The following is a 23,060-nucleotide window of genomic DNA, read 5'->3' as shown; positions in this document are numbered from 1 at the left end:
GGTTCATGGATTCATGCTTGACTAATCAGAGTATTTCCATCCCTTTGGCCACATTGATTGTGGGATGGGGTAGACAGTTGACCACAACTAAGTCAGTTTATCTGAAATTTCCTTCTGGAGCTATTAGAAAAGACTCATTCTGCTAAGGATGCTAATCTGGTAGTATGAGTCTTAGGCTGTTGGCAGCATCTTCCCACTAAAAGGAAAATGCCCATCCAATGAGATGAGAAGAGAGAGATGAAACTCCAGTGACATTACACTGAGGCTTCTGGATCCAGCCATGCCTGAAGCCCCAGATTTTTAGTTCCATGAGGCAATACTTTTTTGTGTGCTATAAATTTATAAATTAGCTTAAACTAAGGCAACTTACAACGAAATAGTTCTAATGTAAGTAATGAGCAGTCTTCTGCTTTGCAGGGATCCTGTGTCTTAGATTTTTAAGATTCACTAGAAGAATTGATCAGCTCTAATTTTGCTCAGCATTTATGATATTATTCCAAAAATAGTCTACTTTGTTTACTATTGGTACTGTTTAGCTTATCCATATAGCCACAGAAATCCATTGACAGAGCTCTTTACCGGGCAAGGTTAATCTTGGAAAGACTGTGTGAGGAGGAATGGTAATCAAGTAGGAAAACCTCAAGGAAATAACTGAAGAAAACCTCCTTCCTTCACAAGTTCCACCATCTCTTAGTCTACGGATTCAGATACCACTTGCCTTCTTTTGCTCCAGGATGTTTCTTGGGGATCAGTGGGGTAACGTGTCCTCTGTCTCAAGCATGAGAGATGGAAAGAGAAAGCATCTTAGCTTCCACAAGATGTTCCTGCTCAGTATCTTGGGCAGTATATTGACAAAGAGATCTGGATTTATAAAACTTATGTGGAACAACAAGTAGCCCAGCAGTCTGATGAAAAACAGGGTGGTGAAAAAGAAATATAGAAAAATCCTGGAAAAAGAAAGCCAAGAAACTGTTAACTAGAGGTTAGAAAACCTGGAACAAAATAGTCATAATCTAAATGCATGTCTGACTCCTTGATATTCAAATGTCTCTACTCTTAACAACCCCTTACAAAGGTAGCCTCTTCCCATATGCTGGCCTGCCAGCTACTCTCTCTCCCATCACCATGTTTAATTTTCTTTCAGCATTTATCACTATGTGAAATTATCTTGTTTTGTTTTTTATTTTTATTTTGGAAAATTGTTTTCAAAAGTAGTTGCACCAATTTATTTATTTATTTTTATTTATTTATTTTTGCGGTACGTGGGCCTCTCACTGTTGTGGCCTCTCCCGTTGCGGAGCACAGGCTCCGGACACGCAGGCTTAGCCGCCATGGCTCACGGGCCCAGCCACTCCGCGGCATGTGGGATCTTCCCAGACCAGGGCACGAACCCGTGTCCCCTGCATCGGCAGGCGGACTCTCAACCACTGCGCCACCAGGGAAGCCCCAGTTGCACCAATTTATACTCCACCAGCAGGGTTTATGTTTCTGTGGATCCACATCCTCTCCAACATTTGATGTTATCAGATTTTGAAACTTTTGTCAATCAGATGGGTATAAAGTAATATCTCATTATGGTCTTGGCTTGCATTTCCTTGATGAACGATGGTGCTGAACATCTATCTGTTCATAGGTTTATTCGTCTTATGTGTTTCCTCTTGCCCATTTATTTACTATGTTGTTTGGGCTTTTCTTATTAATTTGTAGGAATTCTTTATATGTTCTTGATATTAATCCTTTTCCATTGTGTATATTTTGAATATCTGCCCTCTACTTTATAACTTTCACTTGCTCTGAGGTGTTAAAGAACAAAATTTATTTACTTTTTAATGTGCATTTTATTTATTTATTTTTGGCTGCACTGGGTCTTTGTTGCTGCGCCCAGGCTTTCGCTAGTTGCAGCGAGTGTGGGCTACTCTGCATTGAGGTGCATGGGCTTCTCATTGTGGTGGCTTCTCTCATTGAGATGCATAGGCTCTAGGCTCACGGGCTTCAGTAGTTGTGCCTCATAGGCTCTAGAGCGTAGGCTCAGTAGTTGTGGTGCACAGGCTTAGTTGCTCTGCGGCATGTGGGATCTTCCTGGACCAGGGATCGAACCCGTGTCCCCTGCATTGGCAGGCAGATTCTTAACCACTGTGCCACCAGGGAAGTCCCTAAAGTTATTTTTAATAAAGTCTAATTTATCAACATTTCCTTTAGTTAGAATCACTGCTTTTTGTATCTTGTTTGAAAAATCATTCCCTACCCCAAGGCCTAAAAAGATACTATTTTGTATTAAGAGTTTATGGTAGTTTAAAAATATGTCCACAAATTCTTTGGTATTCCTTCCTTAGAGAGATTCTTCTCCACTGGAGTGTGGAATAGACTTAATGAATTGCTTCTAAAGAATAACGTATCATGGAAATGACAGTGTGTGATTTCCTATACTATGTACTAAAAGCACTGTGGCTTCCTCCTTACTCCCAGGAGAAAGCCAGCTGTCAGGTTATAAGGACACACACAAGTAGCCTGGTGGAGAGGTCCATCTGATGAAGAACTGAGACCTCCTGCCAGCAACCAGCTGTGTGAGTAAGCTCCTTTGGACATAGATCCTTTAGCCTGAGCCCAGCCTTCTAATGACTGTAACTTCAGCCAACATCTTAACAGCAACCTCGTAACAGACCATGAGCTAGAACCACCCAGCTAAGTAGCTCACAGATTTATGACGCACAGAAAGTGTGAGTTGATAAATGTTGTTTGTAGCCACTAAATTTTGGGGTAATTTGTTATGTGGCAATAGATAACTAATACTGAGTTTTATAGGTTTTTTTTTAATTGGTATTTAAGTCCTTAACACATCTGGGCTTGCTTTTTTGTTATACTGTATAGTAGTAATTCAATCTTATTTCTTTCTCATCTGGATAACCGTTTTTTCCCCACCATATTTACTGAACAGTCAATCCTTTCTTTCCCCTCTGACATATAATCACTGTCATATATCAGGGTTCTATATGTGCACTGTTTCTGAGCACATGTTCTTTTCCATTGGTTGATTTTCCTATTCCTCTGATGATACTACACTATCATAATTACTGTAGCTTCCCAGTGAGTCTTGATATCTCAAAGGGCATGTTTCTCATTCCTTGCTCTTCTTTAAAATTGCCCAGGTTATTTTTGACCCATTTACTCTCCCATATACAATATTTTAGTATCATTTTCTTCAATTCCATGAAAAATCTTCTGGGGAGTTTGATTGGAATTGAACTGATTCTATGAATTATTTGGAGACCATTGATATGTTTATGACATTAAGGCTTCCTATCCATGATCATGGTATTTCTTTTCTTTCATTTATATTACCTTTAATATTTCCTAATAAATTTCTATAAATTTCCTTATGGTAGTCTTGATTTCTTATTTAACTGATAAATTATTTTGCCCTTGTGGTTTTAATATGATTTCCACGAGCAAACCTCCACTGTTTCCTTTGCTATGTTACCCTTATCTGGTTGTGCTGGGCTGCATTCTGCCTCAGGACAAATTCATGGCCCAACTGCACTCACCAGTCAAAAACAGCCCCTTGGGCTTCCCTGGTGGTGCAGTGGTTGGGAGTCTGCCAGCTGATGCAGGGGACACAGGTTTGTGCCCCGGTCCGGGAAGATCCCACATGCCGTGGAGCAGCTGGGCCCGTGAGCCATGGCCGCTGGGCCTGTGCGTCCGGAGCCTGTGCTCCGCAGTGGGAGAGGCCACAACAGTGAGAGGCCCACGTACCGCCAAAAAAAGAAAATCAGCCCCTTCCCCTCCAGTTTTCTTAAGTTTTCCTGTAGAGTTAATCTTGGTGACAAGAGCCAGGATCCATTCTAATACAGGATCTTGCTCAAAATTAGAATCAAAAGCCTTTTAAAAGCCTCTTCCCACCACTCTTCTTGAAGCTGGATACAGTATTCATGAGAAGGGTCTGGGATGACGTGCCCAGGGACAATATTAGGAATAACCTAGCTTTCTAATTTCTTATCAGCGCACGGTATACCAGTGCTCCAAGGATGCTGGATCAGAGCAAGAGGAAAGACATTTGTAGTTTGATGTGATGAGCTAGACTTGCTGGGCTTACTAACTCTCTTTATGGCAGATAGCTCTTATCCCAGGAACATGGGCAATTCCATGCTGGGCGCTGGTGTTGAATTATAGGTGAAGGTGGCCTAGGAGTTCTAGGGAAGATTCTGCTAGTTGTTCTGGGAACATATATTGAAGGATATTGAAATATATAATTCTTCACTTATCTGGTATGAAGGAGTATCCCTCTTAAGCAAATTTTCCAGACAGTTGGAGCTGACCTTTAAGCACCAGTAATTTTATGTTAACCATTTTGATTGGACTTTTTCTAAATCACATTTCATACCACTTTAAATATATGTTTCTCTATGCCTTCTTAAACATACTATATTGAACATAATTTGACCTTTTCTTAAAAATATAGGGGCTTCAATACCAATTTTACTTTGCTATCACGATGATTCCCTAAGGACTAATATCCACTCATTTGTTTGAATCTTGAGTTCTTATTTGGTTTAACAAGATTTTTGAGCAATTATTATGTGCTGAATACTGTTAGGTACTGTCTCCTTTTCCCAATCATTTTCTCTCTCTTTTATCTGCTGTGAGGCAGTGGTATACTTGCATTTAGAAATTCTCTCCCTATTTTTATTTTTCACATTAGGGGGTAATGTGCTGACATTGTGATAAAGTTTGAGGGAGGCACATCTCACACAATAGTGTAAAAACCCAATCTTCATGCTTACGAACCACAGAAGGATCTCCCCATTTCTTTTTTTAAGTTTTTTAAAAAATTTATTTTATTGTGATGAGAACACTTAACATGAGATTTACCTTCCTAACAAATTTTTAAGTGTGCAACACATTATCATTGACTACAGGTGCAGTGTTATACAGCAGATCTCTAGAACTTAATCATCTTGTTTAACCAAAGATTTATGCCGATGGATTAGTAACTTCCCGTGCCCCCTCCCCCCACCCCCTGGCAGCCATCATTCCACACTTTGATTCATGAACTTGACTGTTTTAGATACCTCATATAAGTGGAATCATGCAGTATTTGTCTTTCTGTGACTAGCTTATTTCACTTAGCATAATGTCCTCAAGGTGCCTCAGTGTTATCATATATTGCAGAAGTTCTTTCTTTCTTTTTTATAACCCTCCTTGTTTATTCTTTTCATTTTTTAAAATTTCTTCTGTTTTTCTATTTTTAATTTTTTTATTGGAGTCCCCATTTCTAATCAACTGATGTTACTGGGAAACCAGACACATCAAACTAGTTGAAAGTGTTGAAGGGAAAAGGGGGTAAGTATGACACTTGTCACATCTCTTCTAGGTGATAGGATTCCTGTTTCTGATTACTGCTAGGCCACTGGCTTCTAATACTGGAAAGCTGAGATTAGTCATCGCCTTTGGACAAGGAAGTCATAACAGTGAACTGAGAAATGTAGTCATTGATAAAACAAATTTGTTGACTGTGTGTGTGCGTGTGTGTGTGTATACAATGTTCTCCTTGTCTAGACTTTGCTATCTGCTAGTATGGCTAAGTAGAACTCCCAGTTTTCTGGGAAGTTTACTCAAAGGGATTTACTTACGTTTTACAGAATCCTGTTTTCTTCTTTTGGAGAGAGTTATCCTGGGAGAAAAAGAAAGGGCAGTGATAAATAAACAATTTCTGGACGCTGTTATCACTGCCAAGTAGTACTGAGCCATTAATTAAATGTTATTTTAGGTAAAATTTTACAAATTTTTTCATATACATAAGCAGATGAAATTTTCAAAGCCAAATATATGTACATATATATATGTGTGTGTATATATGTATCTGTGTATATATATATGTATATGTGTGTGTGTGTGTATATATATATATATATAAAACTGCATTACCTTTTTATATATTGATAGGAATAAATGAAGACTTAGAAGGGTAGGGTCATACAGCTTGTAAGTGGCAGGACGAGGCCTGGAACCCAGGTCCTCTCAGTTCACATTTTGGGCTCTCTCAACTATACCCTTACCTTCTACTTAGCCAGTGACCCTTAGAGAAGTTTACAGGCTATAAAAACCACACAAACATATTCCAAGAGATAAATTTTGAAAGCTATAAAAATGTAAAGATGAGAATATATCCTGGATTTCTGTAACATCCCTCTTCCAAAATATTTTCTCAGTTACTTCATTTTCCTTTAAACTTCCTTGTGAGATAAAAAGGAAGAGGAATTATGATCACACTTTAAAACTGTGGAAATGAGGCTTGCAGAATTGGAATTAGAAAGCAGCTTTCTGGGTTACAAATTTGATTCTATAGCTTGAGTGAGATTAAGTGGCATGCTAGCTGGTCAGCTGCTCAGGCAGCCTCTCTAAAGAGATTGCTCAAACATCACAGGTCGTTGAACCATCACATGGACTCTGATAATCTTGATGAAGACAGTCCTGTTGTTTCTCTGATAGCTGGTCAGAAGGAATACTTTAATAAGTCACCGTGAATAGATGGTGGGACACATCAGGTAGCATGCCAAGCTTGGTTCTAGAGAGGTGGACTTCAGTTAATTTCAGGAGTTTTGCTTGCTGAGTGGAATACATAAGCTTGGGACCAGAATAACCTGTTCAGGACAGTGGGAACTATAGTCACTGTGGAAATGGTCTAACATATTCAGACATCTGGAGCACCTCAAGGGTAATAGTCAAATGTTGATATTTGCTTTTAAGGAAGAGATGACTTCTCTTTTCTGAGATTATAAAGACCCTATATCTCAACAACATAAAATTTCTGCTGAATGTCCACTTTGGCTCTAAAGGAAATATAAATTACAATTAAAGTCCAATAAACTTTATCTATGTACTTGCTTCCACAAGACACCAAGCAGGCTAAGAGGCCTGGTGCTCTACATCCAAGTCTGTTTCCTTCAGACCTTTGCATATGTGCTGGTGACATCATGATGTTAAAGATGAATAGACACTGAAGCTGTAGCATAAAGAAGCAACTGCTTCCTATGTTTTAACTCATAGGCCAACTCTGATTAGATGGTGATAGATGCCCTTGGTGTTCTGTGTAGTAAAAGATTCTGGACCATGCTGGGATCATCAGGAAAGAGTGCTGTGATTACAGGAGATAGAGGAGTGGTGTATGTGTCATGTACTGGCCTTCTCTCCACAGAGTGCACCCTCAGTTAATGTTCCTTCTCGCTTCTATTCTAAACTTTCTTTGGTCTTGGGCTGGTTTCTTTGAGAACACATCATTTGCACAGCTGTAAGAGGGAAGACAGCTGTTCCTTAGCATCCTCTTTATTTGTTTAGGGTTGAAATGCTTTGGAATTATATCTGGTACTGTTCTTGGAAAATCCACATGGGAAGATTGCTAGATGTTTGGTGGCTTATAGTGATTTTGGAAACTCCTTTGAAAGGTGAAGAAGCTGAAGATGGAGTAGGTGCTTACCTTGTTATTTTGGGCATTACACTCTTTGCTTGCTGAGTTCATGCTTATGGCTTTTGACCTAGGGGGAAAAGAACCAAGATAGAGATTGGATAAAGTGCCCTCAAAGATTCATACTATATGATGGTTGTTTAAAAACAGTCTTATATTCTAATTCTATTATAGCCAGTTGCTACATGTAGCTATTTAAATTTAAATTAATTAAAATAAAAAATAAGTTCCTCAGTCATACTACCTGTTCTTCAAGTACTCAGTAAGTGGCCAAGTGGATACTTAATAGATAGTATAGAAATTTCTGTTGAATAGCCTTGTTCTAGAAACTTAGCTTAGCAGTCAAGCCATACCTAGTACTCAGGAAGGATTTTGGGAGACTTGAAGGTATCCTTTAGGGGCGAGGACCTCCAAGTCCTAGTGTCTTGGACACAAGGCCACGGTGTGTACCTGCCTATTTAGAGGCTTTATGCAGTTTGGGTCTCTTTCTCTTCACCACAAGGTTCCAAAATATTTATATACAGAGATACTTCTTGACTGAATTAAGATTTAACATCTAAAGAGGGTCAAGAAATGGAAGTGAGGTTTTTGGTTTAGTTTCTCATCATTTAAACTCTTTTGACAAACTCAAGGGGTATTTTTTTGGGGAAGGAAGCTTTTATTTACGTTTAATATGAATGTTCTACTTATCAAGGTGCCTGACCACTAACCCTTTTTAAAGCACATGTTCCTACCCTTAATATAAACCCAAATAATTGGTAACGTGATAAAGCTATGAAGGGAGATATGTTTCTACAGTCTTTGAAGAAGAATGGGAGAAGGACCTGCGTTTTAAAGTTGGTGTGGTTCAGTGGGAGTCGACCTGATTACTACAGAGGGGAAAGATATGTGGTGTTGGGGGCCTCATAATTCCAAACTGGAATTAGAGAGATGTTTGCTCTGACCCAGGCTGAGATGGAGTTACCACTAAAAGCAGGATGTTCCTTTGTTTGCCAAAGCTTACACTTCTCTCTCGAGGAACTGATTCTCTAGTTCTTCTTCTATTTTCTTCAAAGTTTCCCGGTACTTCTTCAAAGAGAAATAAAAGAAAGCGCGGTTACTAATTAAAGCCCTGTGCTTTTCCTAATCATAATACACATGCATTATTACATTGTCACATAAATGTTTGGTATTCCCACTGCCACTTTTTCTCCTTCCTAGCCTCCACCCCACCACTACTGATTTCTCACTATATTTCACCATTGGACAGGTCTCTGGGGGTAATTGGGATTATAAACAGGAAAAGTGTTCATTATTAAGTTAAGGGCACAGAGGCTGGGAGACCAGGGAGGTAACAGAATGATATTGGTGGTGGAGTGTCATAGACCCTAAAGTCCCTCTGGAATGACACCTTGAAGAGTTAAAATTGTTCCAGACAGTATGCTCTGAAAAACCCGGTTCCATTTCACCCTGTACCTAAACAAACCCTTTGCTGTCCCTTTACTGAGGGGCTGTACCTTTATGCAGAGGGCCTGATCTTCACAGAGCTGGGCCAAAAGTGCATAGTCTTCTATTACCTGTGGAGACTAAAATTTATTAGTCTTAAATTTTCTCAGTGAATTGCTGTAAGAACAATAGTATACTTGTTTCCTCCTGTGTACCAGACCCTAAATGTGGCCTTCCAATTGTTCTAAATATGTTTTTTTGTACATATAAACTAATTTTTTTGAGGGTTAACAAGCTATATTTTATAGTCCCTTGGGGATTATTTGGGGACAGTTGGGAGAAGAATAGATACTAATATGTGGAAGATATAGATCATGAAGTGTATCCTATAAAAAATATTAAATAAAAGGTAACTTAGGAGACTATAGTCATCTTCCTTTCCTTCATACCCTCCTGATCCCATAATGGTTTGGGATCTAGAACCTTATTATAACTCAATCATTTGAGGAATGCATTAGATTGTCTGACCAAGAATGGAGTATCCCTTCCTTTGGGAGGAGTAACATTGAAGTTACTGTGGTTACCTTGGCCAGTTCCTTCTCTTGGTCTGCACAGGAGGCTTCCAGCTGTTGTAACTTAACCTATAGACAAGGAAGGAGGCTGGTAACTCAGCAAGGCAAAAACAGGATTCCATTCTGAAATGCTATAGCAAAGGTTATCTCACAGGTGGTTGAAGTGCATTGGGCACCATTTCAGATATCTTTTTGATGGAGGACAGTCAAACTGTCCTTGCAGCTGCCTGGTGAGCCTGCACTCTTGACCACTGAGTATTCATCAGTGCTTTGTTTGCCCTTAAACTTCAATTCTTAGCTTCCTTCTTCCTTAGCTATTTCTCTTAGAAAAACATCAACCTTGAAAAATTCACTGTCACTTTTGCTTTTATATATTCATGGCTCACTCGTTTCTTTCTCCCTGTATTTCTTCTTTCCTCTCTTCCTTCCTTGAATACTTGATGAAAGCCTCTTCTATATCGGCCACTATACTGGAGTGACAGGGAAAGGGCACGGGGAGTACTGAGGATACAGTGATGAACGGAATTGATAGGCTTTCTGCCTCACAGAGCTGACATTCTAGTTGGGGGACATAACAGATGAGTCAACATGATAAGTGCTGTGAAGGAAATAAAAGCCGAGTAATGTGCTGAGAGTGAGAGTGAGTGATGGCATAAGAGCTAATATAGGTGGTTGGCGAAGGCCTCTCTGATGATACTTGAGCTGAAATCTGAAAGATAAATATTAGTCAAATGGAGATCTGGAGGAAATATGTCCCATGCAGAGGTTACAACAAGGGCCAAAACTGTGAACTTTGGTATGTATGAAGAAGTTATGTGGCTGAAGCACAGGGGATACTGGTAAGGTGGGGAAAGGTAGCCACTGATGAGGTTACATACGTAGGGCCTTATAGCTTCTAAAAAAATTTGCTTCTTTTATTTATTTATTTATGTATGTATGTATGTATGGCTGCGTTGGGCCTTTGTTGCTGCACGCGGGCTTTCTCTAGTTGTGGTGAGCGGGGGCTACTCTTTGTTGTGGTGTGCGGGCTTCTCATTGCAGTGGCTTTTCTTGCTGTGGAGCACAGGCTCTAGGCACGTGGGCTTCAGTAGCTGTGGCTTGTAGGCTCTAGAGCGCAGGCTCAGTAGTTGTGGCACGTGGGCTTAGTTGCTCCATGGCATGTGGGATCTTCCTGGACCAGAGCTCGATACTGTGTCCCCTGCATTGGCAGGCGATTCTTAACCAGTGCGCCACCAGGGAAGTCCCCAAAGTTTGGTTCTTTATTCTAATTGTAGTAAAAGGCCAGGAGAGAGCTTCAAGTGGTAAAGACACAATCTGACCTGTGTTTTTAAAGAAGAGACTTTTCAATATGTGGAAAGTGAGATTGTTTAGGAGTAAGAGTTGAAGCAGGAAGACTTGTTAGGAGGTTACTTCAGCATCCAGGTGAGGGGTATGGTGGCTTGCAAGAGGGTAGTACTATTATTAGTAGTAGATAGGGAAGAATGGATGCATTTGGGTTATATTCTGTAGGAAGAGCAGATATAACTATTTTCCCTTCCTTCCCTTTCAGCTCTGTTGTTCCCACTTTCATCTAGGGATCATTATTTTACATCTGGATGCTTCTAACAGTTCCTTTCCCCTCCAGTCAGTTACAACCAGGGCCAGAAAGAAAAATGTGCTAAAGGCTGTATTTTCAAGACACTGGCCTGAGTCACAAGGAGTTGAAGCAGGCATCCCATTAAACTACTGAACTAATCACCAGCATGCAAGGGGAACGGAAGCAAAGGAGATGCTGTATATTTCATAGAATTAGAGATATCGCCTAAGAATTCTACAAAAGAAGTGGGCAAAAGGGAGTGATTCAGAGGGTTAATAATACTCTAGAAGTCTTTAGGGCTGGGCTGGTTGCTGCTAGGAAAATAATGGCCATTGTTCTGACAACACCTGGAACTCTGTAGTCTGTCAGCTCAGCTCACCTGACATAGCCAGCATTAAAGTGTCCCCACTGGATTCTGGTGGCCTTACTGTCAGGAAAACTTGTTTTGGGCAGGAGAAGGAAGAAAATCAGTCTCTGACTGCTGCAGTTATATGGTAAGAATAGTCATGGGGCTTCATAATCCTTTCTAGTGTTAACTTCACTTTCTTCCTGATGTACACACAGGTTCCAGATTTCTTTCTTTCCAGGTAAATTTCCTGGATGTACATGACTAAGCAAGCTTACTTGGTGGCCTTAAACTTCTTCTTCTTCTTCTTCTTCTTCTTTTTTTTTTTTTTTTTGTGGCCATCAACACTAATTTGGCCAAGAGAAGATAGGAGAGTGATTCTCTATTCTTTCTTTTTATATTTCTATTTTCAGTGTGTCCATATCTTCATAGGCTTCATATACACAGTATGGGCTTAAGTGTGGGCTTAATAAGCTAAAGAAAAATTAAGGCAAGGATAAAGATGCAATTCTACAGAAAGTATCAAGTTAGAATTTTACCTGTTCTCTAAATAAAAAAAGTAAGTCTCTAATTCTTCTTGCATCTTTTATCGGATGTGTTGTGGTTGTGTCCAGGTTCTTAGCTCTGGAACACAATTAGAGAAATGCTAAGCACTGTCTGATGCACTTAGCATGCAGAACTCACTAGATACTTGAATGACCAACTTAATGATTTCTTTTCTAGATTGGATTCCATGACAGGATGTGTAAGTTGCCTAGCATGCAGGAGAGTTACAGATCCTAGCTCTGCCTCTATGAATTCATACATATGCCTTAGCCACTCTCTTAAATAGTCACTTTAAAATTATGTGACTTCAGGTTTTAGCTCTCCAAAAAAAGGAAAGAATACTTTATATACACAATTTCACTCAATTTTCAAACAGAGGCTGGGAGGGACTGATTAAATTGCCCTTCATATACCACACTAAGTACTGGGGACAGGATTTAAATTAGGGACTTCAACTGCCTCCAGTGTTATATATGCATTTGTGTTCTGCTCTTCCTCATGGAAGAAAGAACAAAATATATGGCTTCAGAGTAAAATTCCTTACTAAGAGCAGAGGAAATGTCAGTACTCAGTGGCCCAGGCTTATGCCTGACATGGGTAAAACTACAAAGAATTTATCTCAACTTTGACAGTTGTTTCCACTTGAAAGCTTGTTTCCTGTTCATATATTCCAAACCCATTCAAGATTGCTTTTCCATTTACCTTTGACTCTTCTGGGGTTCCCTTTAGATTGCCTTGTTCACACTTAGCTGCCTTTTGAGATTTCCTTGTAAGCTACAGTTTCAAATAAAAAAATACATTGCAAATAAAAAATACATCAAATAAAAAAAAAAAAAAAAGAAAACAAAGACATTCTCTGGTGTATGTGTGGGCTGGTAATTTGGTCTTGATAAAAGCTGCCAGGAGGTGGTCCTTTGGTGGATACTTGGTGCTCTTGGAAACATCTTTATTCTACCTCTAACTTCTTCTCACTAGTCTTGGCCACCAAAGCTGGAGCCTGCTCAAGGCAGGGGTACTTTTCTGAACCCCTCATCCATGCTGGGTTATTCAGGAATGGGTCAGAAAGTAGGGTATCATAGGAAGCCCACTGTATTCTGAGCAGGAGTTGAGGTAGAGGGAATGCCTAGACAAGGAAGAGGGAATCCTTAGGAATTAAGTATTTTTAAGTCTCTGTTGAAAGTAAAATTAACTCTCATTACAGAGCTGCCAGCCAATCACTTTAACAGAGTGTCTACTGGAATCCCTTTTCTTGTAATAGAATGAAGGAACCTGTGGGATGACTGAGTACCCTGAATAACCCACTCCCTCCGTCCATCTGATACTTGCAGGGAAGATCCATGGCATTTATTTAGGTCATGAAGCTCAGCCTCAGGAGAGTAGTATCCACCCCAGCACAGGCCTCTCTGACATGTGGGATCCCCTATGACCACTTTTGCTCCCTTGCCTCTTTGGTGCCTGGGGATGCTGTGGGAACACTGGGGAACACAAGAGCCCCATCCCACCTTTCTTTCAAGTTCTGCTATACTGTGGACCAGAGTCTCATTCTTCCTTTCCTGTTGAGAGAAAGAAGCAGAGTGTAAGTGTGCATCTGCATACCATCTTCTGTCTTTATTTAATTGATTGTTCTCCATTTCGCTCCAGTGATCATTTCCTGCAGGAACTCTACCTTATTGCATAAGGTCAGGTAAAGAACCTGTGGTTTGATCTCAATACATACACACCAACTTAACAGGGATAGAGATGCCCACACGCAGGGCTTCCCAATACTAAATATTACCAAAGAAACCCTACCCTCCACACATCCCTTTCCATGCATGGACACATCCTGCCATGACTTTTTTTTTTTTTTTTTTTTTTGCGGTACGCGGGCCTCTCACTGTTGTGGCCTCTCCCGCTGCGGAGCACAGGCTCCGGACGCGCAGGCTCAGTGGCCATGGCTCACGGGCCCAGCCACTCCGCGGCATGTGGGATCTTCCCGGACCAGGGCACGAACCCGTGTCCCCTGCACCGGCAGGCGGACTCTCAACCACTGCGCCACCAGGGAAGCCCTTGCCATGACTTTTGAGTTGACTACTAGTTGTATGTAAAAAGGAGAGACTAGCTTATCTGATAGTTGATGAGAGACAGGATGATGAATAAAACCTATCATACAGCTCTTCCTAGCTTCTTGCTTACCAGTCTGGCTGTTTCTTCTTCTAGCGCGTGCAGGGCTTTTTCCCTTTCCATCGTGGTGCGGTTCTCCTTCCCCCACTCCTCACCCTCTGCCAGGTCTCTGGTCTGAGTGATCTCATTTTCCAGCCTAGATGACGCAAGCACACACTCTGAGGATCTGGCAGTTTCAGAACCGATAAAACACAAATATCAGTTTCAAGGGAACCTCAGTGACAATAAACACGAATCTCAAGTTGGAAACCATTCTTTCCTGGATCCTTAGACTCAGAATCACTTTCAAGGCAGGAAAAGTAAGATTCCTCTGATTCCCAAGTCAAACACCCCAATGTTCTTTCAGCTCAGGTAAGTATCACCCAATTTTTTTAGGAATCTCTTTAAAACTTGCTGTATTTCAGAGTTTGAGCCACAGAGAAATGCCAGAGAATGAGGAAGAAACTTTGCTGTACAAGATTTAGGTCTCTAGAACAAACAGGAAAATTTAGTGTTGTCTCTTCTCTTCTACCCCATCCTCTGGATGGAGAACTTCCCTCATGGTACCCCAACGCTCACCTCTGAATCTCATCTTCCTTCTTGCGGATTTTGAGAAGAAGGTCCTGATTTGCTTCATCAATTCTCTGCATATCCCTTTCAAGGTTCATATTCAAACTGTTAATGTTCCTCTTTGACTGGGCCAGTCTTAAGATTTCCACTTCCTCTGACCTGTAGACTCAGTCCCCAAATTGAACAAGGGCCAGTTATCTTAAGATCAGTAATCTTTGGACTAAATGGGATATCTAGAAGGCACGTAATTCATTAACCTGGCTGTTTCTGGAAGCACATCTGTCCTTTTTCATTCTTAGGAAATTATATTTCTTAATCATGCTCTACAGTTTGTTTCAATAATTCTCAACTTGGTCAGCAAGAGAGGTTTTTCTCAGGCTTTCTCAGCCAAAGTGCTCAATATACTAGTGCACCTCCACTCTGGTTCCAGAAGTCTTGCTTCCTTAAATAGTGTCCTGCATTGGTTTCTAAGACAAGTTGTTCACAAAATCTACTCATGCAATACACTTTTATTGAGTACTTTTATCCAGGTAGCTGGCACATTCCTTATGACTGAGCCCAGCTTTATGCAGAGCCACAAGAGATTTCCACCAGCAGGTAGGGCTTCAGTCTTTCCCTTCCTCCTCCCATCTCAAAACTTCTCTTACAGTGCCTGCTACAAAGCTTGAGTGTCTATCTTGAGAGTCACTTCATTGAGCACACAGATATGATCCAGGCATTCACTTTCAAGAATTCAAAACTCCTTTTGAAGTAAATTTGAATAAAAATAAGGGTAACACTAGAGTCATCTAGAAAGGGTACCTGGCACATGGAAGCTCTCAATAAACTTTTCTTTTTCTTGTATCATTAATTAGTTTGCTTTTCAAATGATTAACCATAAATAAGTTAGTGAGGCAGACTTTTGAGTAAGGATGAGGGATGATTTTGGAAAAGAAGACTTTATAATAGCTATCACTTCAGGAGGGCATGAAGAGCTTGAGGTGGAGTGCAATGGGGGAGGGATAGATAGTAGATGGAGAGAGAGAGGGAGACTAGAAGATGAAGGAAGACATCTACAGCAGACCTGCTTCATACCTTGGCCCTTGGATGTGGCTTTGCCTAATCATGATTACTTACTCATCATCTAGTTGATCTTCCTTGTGTTCTTCCATTGTAGATTCCCTAAAATATCAGCAGAGATGTATCTAATGAGTTGGGGAAATGGGTCCATTTGTGAAGTAGAGTAACTAGCCAAGAGCCCCCAAATATAGAAACAGAATTAACTGGTTTCTTCCCTCCAACTTCACATTTTGGCCATGACAAAATTCAACCTTTTGGTTTTCTGCTCATGTTCTGATTATGCCTCAGTAAGGATACAGTGAGGATACAGGGATAATGCTGGAAATTTCAGTATATATCCTGCTAGCAGGTATATTCAGAGATAGTTCACCAACACAAAACCCTTTGGAATTTATACACAGCAATAAGAATCAATAGAGGTTATCAATTGTTCTTAACTCCCTTTCTACTCTAGGGCCACTTGCTTTCCTAAAGGGCCCATGGGCCTGGGTGTAGGTGTACAACTTCTCTGAAAAGTAATCTCTCTGCTCTCTAGCCTGGCCTCTGTAAGAATCTCCAGATATTAAGATCTTAGTATTAAACAGGGCTCAGAAAAACCAAGCAGAAGTAAATTTGGCTTGCTCTGCCCCTTTGGTTTCCTCTTTAAATCCATTACTTCCATAAACTCCACCTCTTTTCTGATGTGTATGGTCTTCCTGATTCTGCTCTAGGCAATTAGTTTCTGAAGAGTCTAATCTTTCCCCAGTGGAACTGTCCAGTAGAATCTCAGAACCTTCTGAGGTGTCATGACCCTGCTATTGACATGGGGGGCAGCATGTCACAGTAGGTTGGGTGGCAACGGTTTCTCATCATCTGTGGAGACTTCAGACCCTACATGGTTGTGTGTGTTTCATGGTCACGTCTTCCCTTTGGCAGCAGTAGTTTAATGGATCTGATTTCTGGGCAGTATGAAGGGGTAGCCCCTGTCTTTTATTTCTCTGGCAGATTGTGCTCCCTTGCTTCAAAGTGTGACTAATATGGAAAGTCTGATTCCTAATCCCATCGTGTAGCCAACTAACTACTCATTCATTGGACAAACACTGAAACATTGAAGGAGCTCCTATGTATGCCAGGCATTGTTCTAAGCATTAGGGAGACAGAGTAAACAAAACAGCCAAGACACCTGCCCTCATGGGGTTTACATTCTAGGGTGTGTGTGTGTGTGTTGGGGGGAGGGGTAGCACAAGCAGCATGGGCCAGCATACAGCCTGAAAGGCCAGCAGACCCAGGAGCAGCAAGAGAAGCCATGAAGACCCAAAGCTCCTCCTTCAACCCTCCTTAAGGATATGTAGTTTTTCCCTGCACGTGCCAATATCCTGGGAAAGAGGAGAGCTCTGGAGAGGGAGAATCTCCCTAAGACTGAGAAATTACCTGAAAGAGATTTTTAACTGGGAAAAGTCTATGGTGTCTTGAATTGGCCCCACTGAGTCTTTTCTGCCAACTTAAGGAATCAGAGCTAGAGGGGAAGATAAGATCATTTGCAGAATATAAAGAATATGTTTCTGCATACCTGAGTATGTACATTTTGACCAGATTCTGCACCACTTGTTAACTTTATGTGTGTGAATCATGAAGACCTGGGAAGGTTTGGATCTCAACTTAATAAGGACCGCATTGAGTTGATTTGTGGGCCAGAGTGACTTCTTAACATACTGTAGTTTCCAACAAACTATTTGTAAAATTAATGGCCTCTGATGACCCCCATTACCATCTCCCTTCTTCCTGAAAGAAGGCATTTCATTGCTTTATGAAGCTGTACACAGAAGAGTAATTAAGTAACCATGCAGGCCAATGGCCTCTCCCAGGAATTAATGGTAGGGAGAGTTCATTAACCCCAGCTGGTTATAGATTCTCCAGGAAATGCCCTGGACCAAGGTTATTGTAGCTATTAATGGATTGGATAGGGACTTTAACTGGGATAAAAATAAAGCTCTATCTCCTTCCTGGGGAGCTTTTCTCCTTGAGGGGCTACCAAAGGCAAGCCTGTAGGAGCAGCAGAATCCCAAGCTTGGGGCCTGTGTGGGATGAGGACGACAAATTGCTATAGTGAGAACTGCTAAATCAAGGTAAAAACAGGGCATAGGGGGCAAATTAAGGTCCTCGATATAAGCCTTCCTGCTCTTTAGGAGGTTTGATTAACATCCGGTGCAGCTTTAGGGCAGCTGTTTTCACCTTGTTAACTTTTCCGTGCTATGCCCTGCCCCACACAAAAGTTACTGAGAGACATGACAGATTTTGCTGTACTGCTGTCAGGAACGCAGTGGCCTTTGTGTGGAAGTCTGTTGTGAAAATACGTGCTCTTTTCCAGGCTGGGCACTCAGGCTCTGTGTGCTGTGCTTCACCTTTCTGCTGTAAGGGGCCTGGCCAGGTGTGTGAGCCCTGAATGGAGCTGCCTGGGCCCTGGCGCTTCTGGCTGCCTCAAGGGAAGGAGAGCTATATCTTCTGCTCACCTCATTTGTCCTCACTTTTACTTTGGCAAATTCTTCTTTGGATTTTTTTTTTTTTTTTCCAGTACGCGGGCTTCTCACTGTTGTGGCCTCTCCCGTTGCGGAGCGCAGGCTATGGACGCGCAGGCTCAGCAGCCATGGCTCACGGGCCCAGCCGCTCCGCGGCATGTGGGATCTTCCTGGACCGGGGCACGAACCCACGTCCCCTGCATCGGCAGACGGATTCTCAACCAGTGCGCCACCAGGGAAGCCCTGGATATTTTTTATAAATGAGCTTGATCTTGAGGCTTATAGCCAGGCAAGACTCTGTAATCTCATTTTAGATCATTATTTTTCGAATACAGAATCAAGTGTGCCATTTTCCTTAAGTCCTTACTTATTTTTAGTGGTTATTTCCGCTAAAGGGGCTAATATTCAAAATATACAAAGAACATATGCAACTCAATACTAAAACCCCCCAAACAATCCAATTAAAAAAAATGGGCAGGGAATTCCCTGGTGGCGCAGTGGTTGAGAGTCCGCCTGCCAATGCAGGAGACACGGATTTGTGCCCCGGTCTGGGAGGATACCACATGCCGTGGAGCAGCTGGGCCCGTGAGCCATGGCCGCTGGGCTTGCGCGTCTGGAGCCTGTGCTCCGCAGTGGGAGAGGCCACAGCAGTGAAAGGCCCGTGTACTGCCAAAAAAAAAAAAAAAAGTGGGCAGAAGATCTGAATAAACATTTTTCCAAAGAAGGCATACAGATGGTCAGCAGGCACATGAAAAGATTCTCAACGTCACTAATCATCAGGGAAATGCAAATCAAAACCACAGTGAGATACCACCTCACACCTGTCAGAATGGCTCTTAACAAAAATACAAGAAATAACAAGTGTCGGTGAGGGTGTGGAGAAAAGGAAATCCTAGTGCACTGTTGGTGGGAATGTAAATCGGTGCAGCCACTATGGAAAATGGTGTGGAGGTTCTTCAGAAACTTAAAAATAGAACTATCATATGATCTAGCAATTCCACTTCTGGGTATTTATCTGAAGAAAACATAGTCACGAGTTTAAAAAGATATATATTGTACATCTCTGTGTTCTGTACAATCTTTAGGCTCATAAAATCTTTTTGAATTCCCTTTCAAGAATAACTTTCTCAAAAGCAGAAACTTGAACTAAACCAAAATGTGAAGGAAAAAAGAAAAAAAGGGAGAATATCAGTAAAATTAAATATTTAAAAATTTATTGCATCATTGCTATTATAACAACGATAAAGAACTAAAAAATGAAAGTTCATCAAGGATTCACCTCAGCAAAAAACTCTGTTTTTCCAAGTTTTCTTCTATTTTTTGTCTATTAATAAACCATCTTTTATAGTAATCGTAGAATAGCTATGTTGCTGTGTTTTGCCTTTTCACTTAATGTTTTTTATAAACATTTTTTCAGGTTGTTACATGCTCTCTATAATTATCATTTTGGTCACCGCATAAATTCTGCTGAGTTGATAATATGCAAAATTTGCTTCACCATATCCTTCTTACCAAACTATTTCTCTGTTTACTTATCTGCCCCCTCTTGAGGGCCAGGAGAATGCCTGTGTTTTCTAGGGCTGCCATAACGAAGCACTAAACAAGACTGGGTGGCTTAAACAAGAGAAATTTATTTTCTCACAGTTCTGGAGGTTGTGTCCTGATCAAGGTGTTGGCAGAGTTGGTTCCTCCTGAGGCCTCTCTCCTTGGCTCGCAGATGGCTGTGTTCTCTCTGTGTCCTCACATGGCCATTCCTCTGTGTGGCTGTGCCCTCATCGCTTCTTCTTATAAGGACACCATTCATATAGGATTAGAGCCCACCCTAATGACCTAACTTTAAATTAATTACCTCTTTAAAGACCCTATGTCTAAACAAAGTCACATTCTCAGGTACTAGGAATTAGGATTTCCACCTATGAGTTTTGGGGGAACACAACTCAACCAATATGAGATACTCAACAATTGTTTTACTGTGACCTAATTTATGAACATTCAGATTGTTTCCCCACCTTCCTCCCAGATGAAAGCAATTCAAAGAACATATTTGTGTAGTTATTATATTTTTCAAGTATAACCAAAATATAATGTTAAAAATATACACTTATATTTTTACCATTTTTGAATGTCTGTTCATTAGCATGTGAGTCAACTGCTTTATATTTTACAGATAGGAAAACAAGGACAAGAGAGATTAAATGTCTTCCTGGGATTAAAAAGATTAAAAAGAACTCCCATACCTGTGACCGCATCCCTCAACATTTTCTAGTTCATTCTGCAGTAAGCCTGGGAAAGTGCAATAGGAAGAGGGAATTTCCTCAGCTATAATATGGAACTGGTATTGTGGAGTACTGATTCAGTGTAACCCACATTTTAGTGACACAATTTTTGTTTTCAGTGAGGTTATTTCTTCTGAGGTAACCAATGCTTATTCTCTAATCACCCTTTATTTTATTTTAAATTTGCTTCTCTAGCTTTAATTAAAAATTTACAATCACAGAGTGATCATTAAATGGAGGATTCCTCAAAAGGATAACTAGTGCCTGTGCATGCACACTTTCATAAAAAATGTACACTGAAATTTGGTGTAGTTTTATACTCCCTTCTCAATTTTTCTAACTTTGTGTTCTTTCTGTCCTATACTGGAAACACAGTTCTTCAGGTTATACCTGAAAAATATTACAATAACACAAATTTGTTACTGTACAGTTCTGGAGGTCAGAAGTTTTCCATGGCTGTCACTGGATAAAATCAAGGTGTTGGCAGACCTGCATTCCTTTTGGAAGCTCTAGGAACAAATCTATTTCCTTGCCTTTTCCAGCTTCTAGAAGCCACCTGTATTCCTAGACTTGTGTCCCCTTCCTTCACCTTCACAGCTAGGAGTATAGAATCTTCACATCTCTCTCAGACTCTGACCTTTGCTTCTGTCATCATGGTGCCTTCTCTCACTCTCATCCTCCTTCCCTTCTCTTATAAGGACCCTAATGATTACCTCCGGTCCATCTAAATAACCCAGGATAATCTCCCTATTTCAAGATCCTTAATCATCTGCAAAGACCCCTTGCCATGTAAAGTAACATATTCACTGGGAATTACAACATGGACATATTTAGGGGTCATTAGTCTACATCACTTATCTTAAGGAAAGGGAGAAGCAGCTCTCCCACCCTTCCCTTAGGAACTCGCATCTCACTAGGCTAGGGAGGGGTAGCACTCCCACCCTCCCCCACTGTGGGTACAGACTCACAGCACAGCCCTCTGAAGAAATCTCTCCAATCTTATTTCAACTTTAATTCTAAAAGTAGACAAGGAGTTTAAGAATCATCTGAGAAGTTCTCCAAATAAACTATTTACACTCAAGTCTTTATCTCGAAGTCTGTTTTAAATTCATTTTTTGTCTTATGCTTTCCTGATTTCCCTGTTAAAATATTCCAGTAGCAATTAGTATGTCAACTTTGGTGCCTGCATAAGGTGTTATAATAGCAGTCAATAGTAGGGAAACAGTAATATATTATTTCATTTTCTATCAGTTAAATGATTCACTTCCCTCTGATGAAGAGTTAATTTTGAAAATTCTAGGACATATTGTTTTCTTTTACTTCCCACTTTGTGTCCTGATACCTTGCAGTTTTCACATTTATATGACTTAGAGTAAAATATTCAAGTGGCATTTCACAGAAAAGGTTTACTGAAAAAATTTCAAAATGTTATATTGGAATGGATAGCTGTGTGTGATCTGTTTGATTTTTCTGCTCCACTGCCTGACAGCTGCAAGATTCAGCGCTGAGTCAGGCTCCGGGACCACTCCCTCTGATCATGGGACTCTAACTCAGATAGAGCCCAGTTAGCCTGCCCTCCTGTTTTCTCTGACTGTGCTCCCAGACTGGCACCTGAGCTCATGCCCCATTGCTGTGACGAGTGTCCTATTTTGTTCCTCAGTTTCAGGGTCTGGAACTCTGTTACAAGCCTACCTGGGAACGCAGTTCTGGCTAATTCTGTAGGTGGAGTATGTTTTTATCAGAATCTCATGCGTAGGTCTCTGACCCTAATTTCTTCCTCAAAGCTGGAGCCCATCCAGGGCTTCCTCATCTCTTCAAGGTAGTGCCTGCCGAAGTCCCCGTGTTTCCTTGGTCTGTCTGTTTACAGGGACATGCCCCTCTTACCATTTGTTGGATTTCCTTGGTTTTAAACACCTGCCCTGTCCCCCTCCTTTGTTTATACCAACTCTCTACAACTCAAACACTTCCTGGGGAGTCATCCTCCTCTTTGCTGCTGAATTGGAATCTTAAAAGCTGCATTTTCCAGAAGTCGTATTTCACTCATGTCTCAGCAGTCCCTCCTCATATGGAACATTCTGCCATGGATAGAATCCTTGTAGTAATAATTTTAATGTATAAATTAAAGTATTTCTTGTGGAAATTAAAAATGAGATTTTTAGAAATGGGATATATTTTGAAAATTCTATGTATGGGGTGTAGTCTGGTGATATTTAAACACATAAAATCATTTTGGGGAACTATTTTCACAAATAACATAGTGTTGTCAAAAGCTGAGTTATGCTACTGTTCAGGAGAGAGGTTACTCCCCATTAAAGTTGATCTTTTTCTTCCAATATTCATTGCTTTTTGTTTGGGTCCTTGTAATATTCAGTAGGCCTCTTTCCTGAGAAAATATGAATAAACAAACAAAGATAAAGTTGAATGTTTTCTTAAGCCAATTTTAGTTTTGAACAAAACATCTCTGAGAGGTCAAACTCAAGATAATTTCAGAATTCTGAACAGGTTTTATAACCTCTCTTGGCAAGAGATGTGTATTTGCAGAATCCATAAAGCTTTTAAGGTATAGTTGATATTGAAACAATAATGACCCAGGA

General features: G+C 40.7%; 1 protein-coding gene across 1 annotated transcript; it reads right to left on the bottom strand.

The window, feature by feature from the left end:
* Positions 1-748: 748 nt before the first annotated feature.
* Positions 749-16,482, bottom strand: TMCO5A (transmembrane and coiled-coil domains 5A; the record flags this gene model as incomplete). The annotated part of the gene is made up of 12 exons (XM_082647056.1): positions 16,366-16,482; positions 15,753-15,797; positions 14,646-14,795; positions 14,100-14,223; positions 13,427-13,477; positions 12,627-12,698; positions 9,469-9,525; positions 8,956-9,015; positions 8,463-8,527; positions 7,472-7,529; positions 5,628-5,668; positions 749-947 (listed from the first exon to the last, which is right to left on the bottom strand). The coding sequence occupies exons 2-12, from the start codon at positions 15,785-15,787 to the stop codon at positions 749-751; spliced, it is 912 nt and encodes a 303-aa protein (XP_082503182.1). The 5' UTR covers positions 15,788-15,797; positions 16,366-16,482.
* Between the last annotated feature and the right edge of the window lie 6,578 nt (positions 16,483-23,060).

This window comes from Grampus griseus, assembly GCF_964374135.1.
Source record: "Grampus griseus genome assembly, chromosome: 2".
Lineage (NCBI taxonomy): Eukaryota > Metazoa > Chordata > Mammalia > Artiodactyla > Delphinidae > Grampus > Grampus griseus.
Note: the sequence above shows the minus strand (reverse complement) of the source record. Positions and strands in the feature narration are given on the sequence as shown.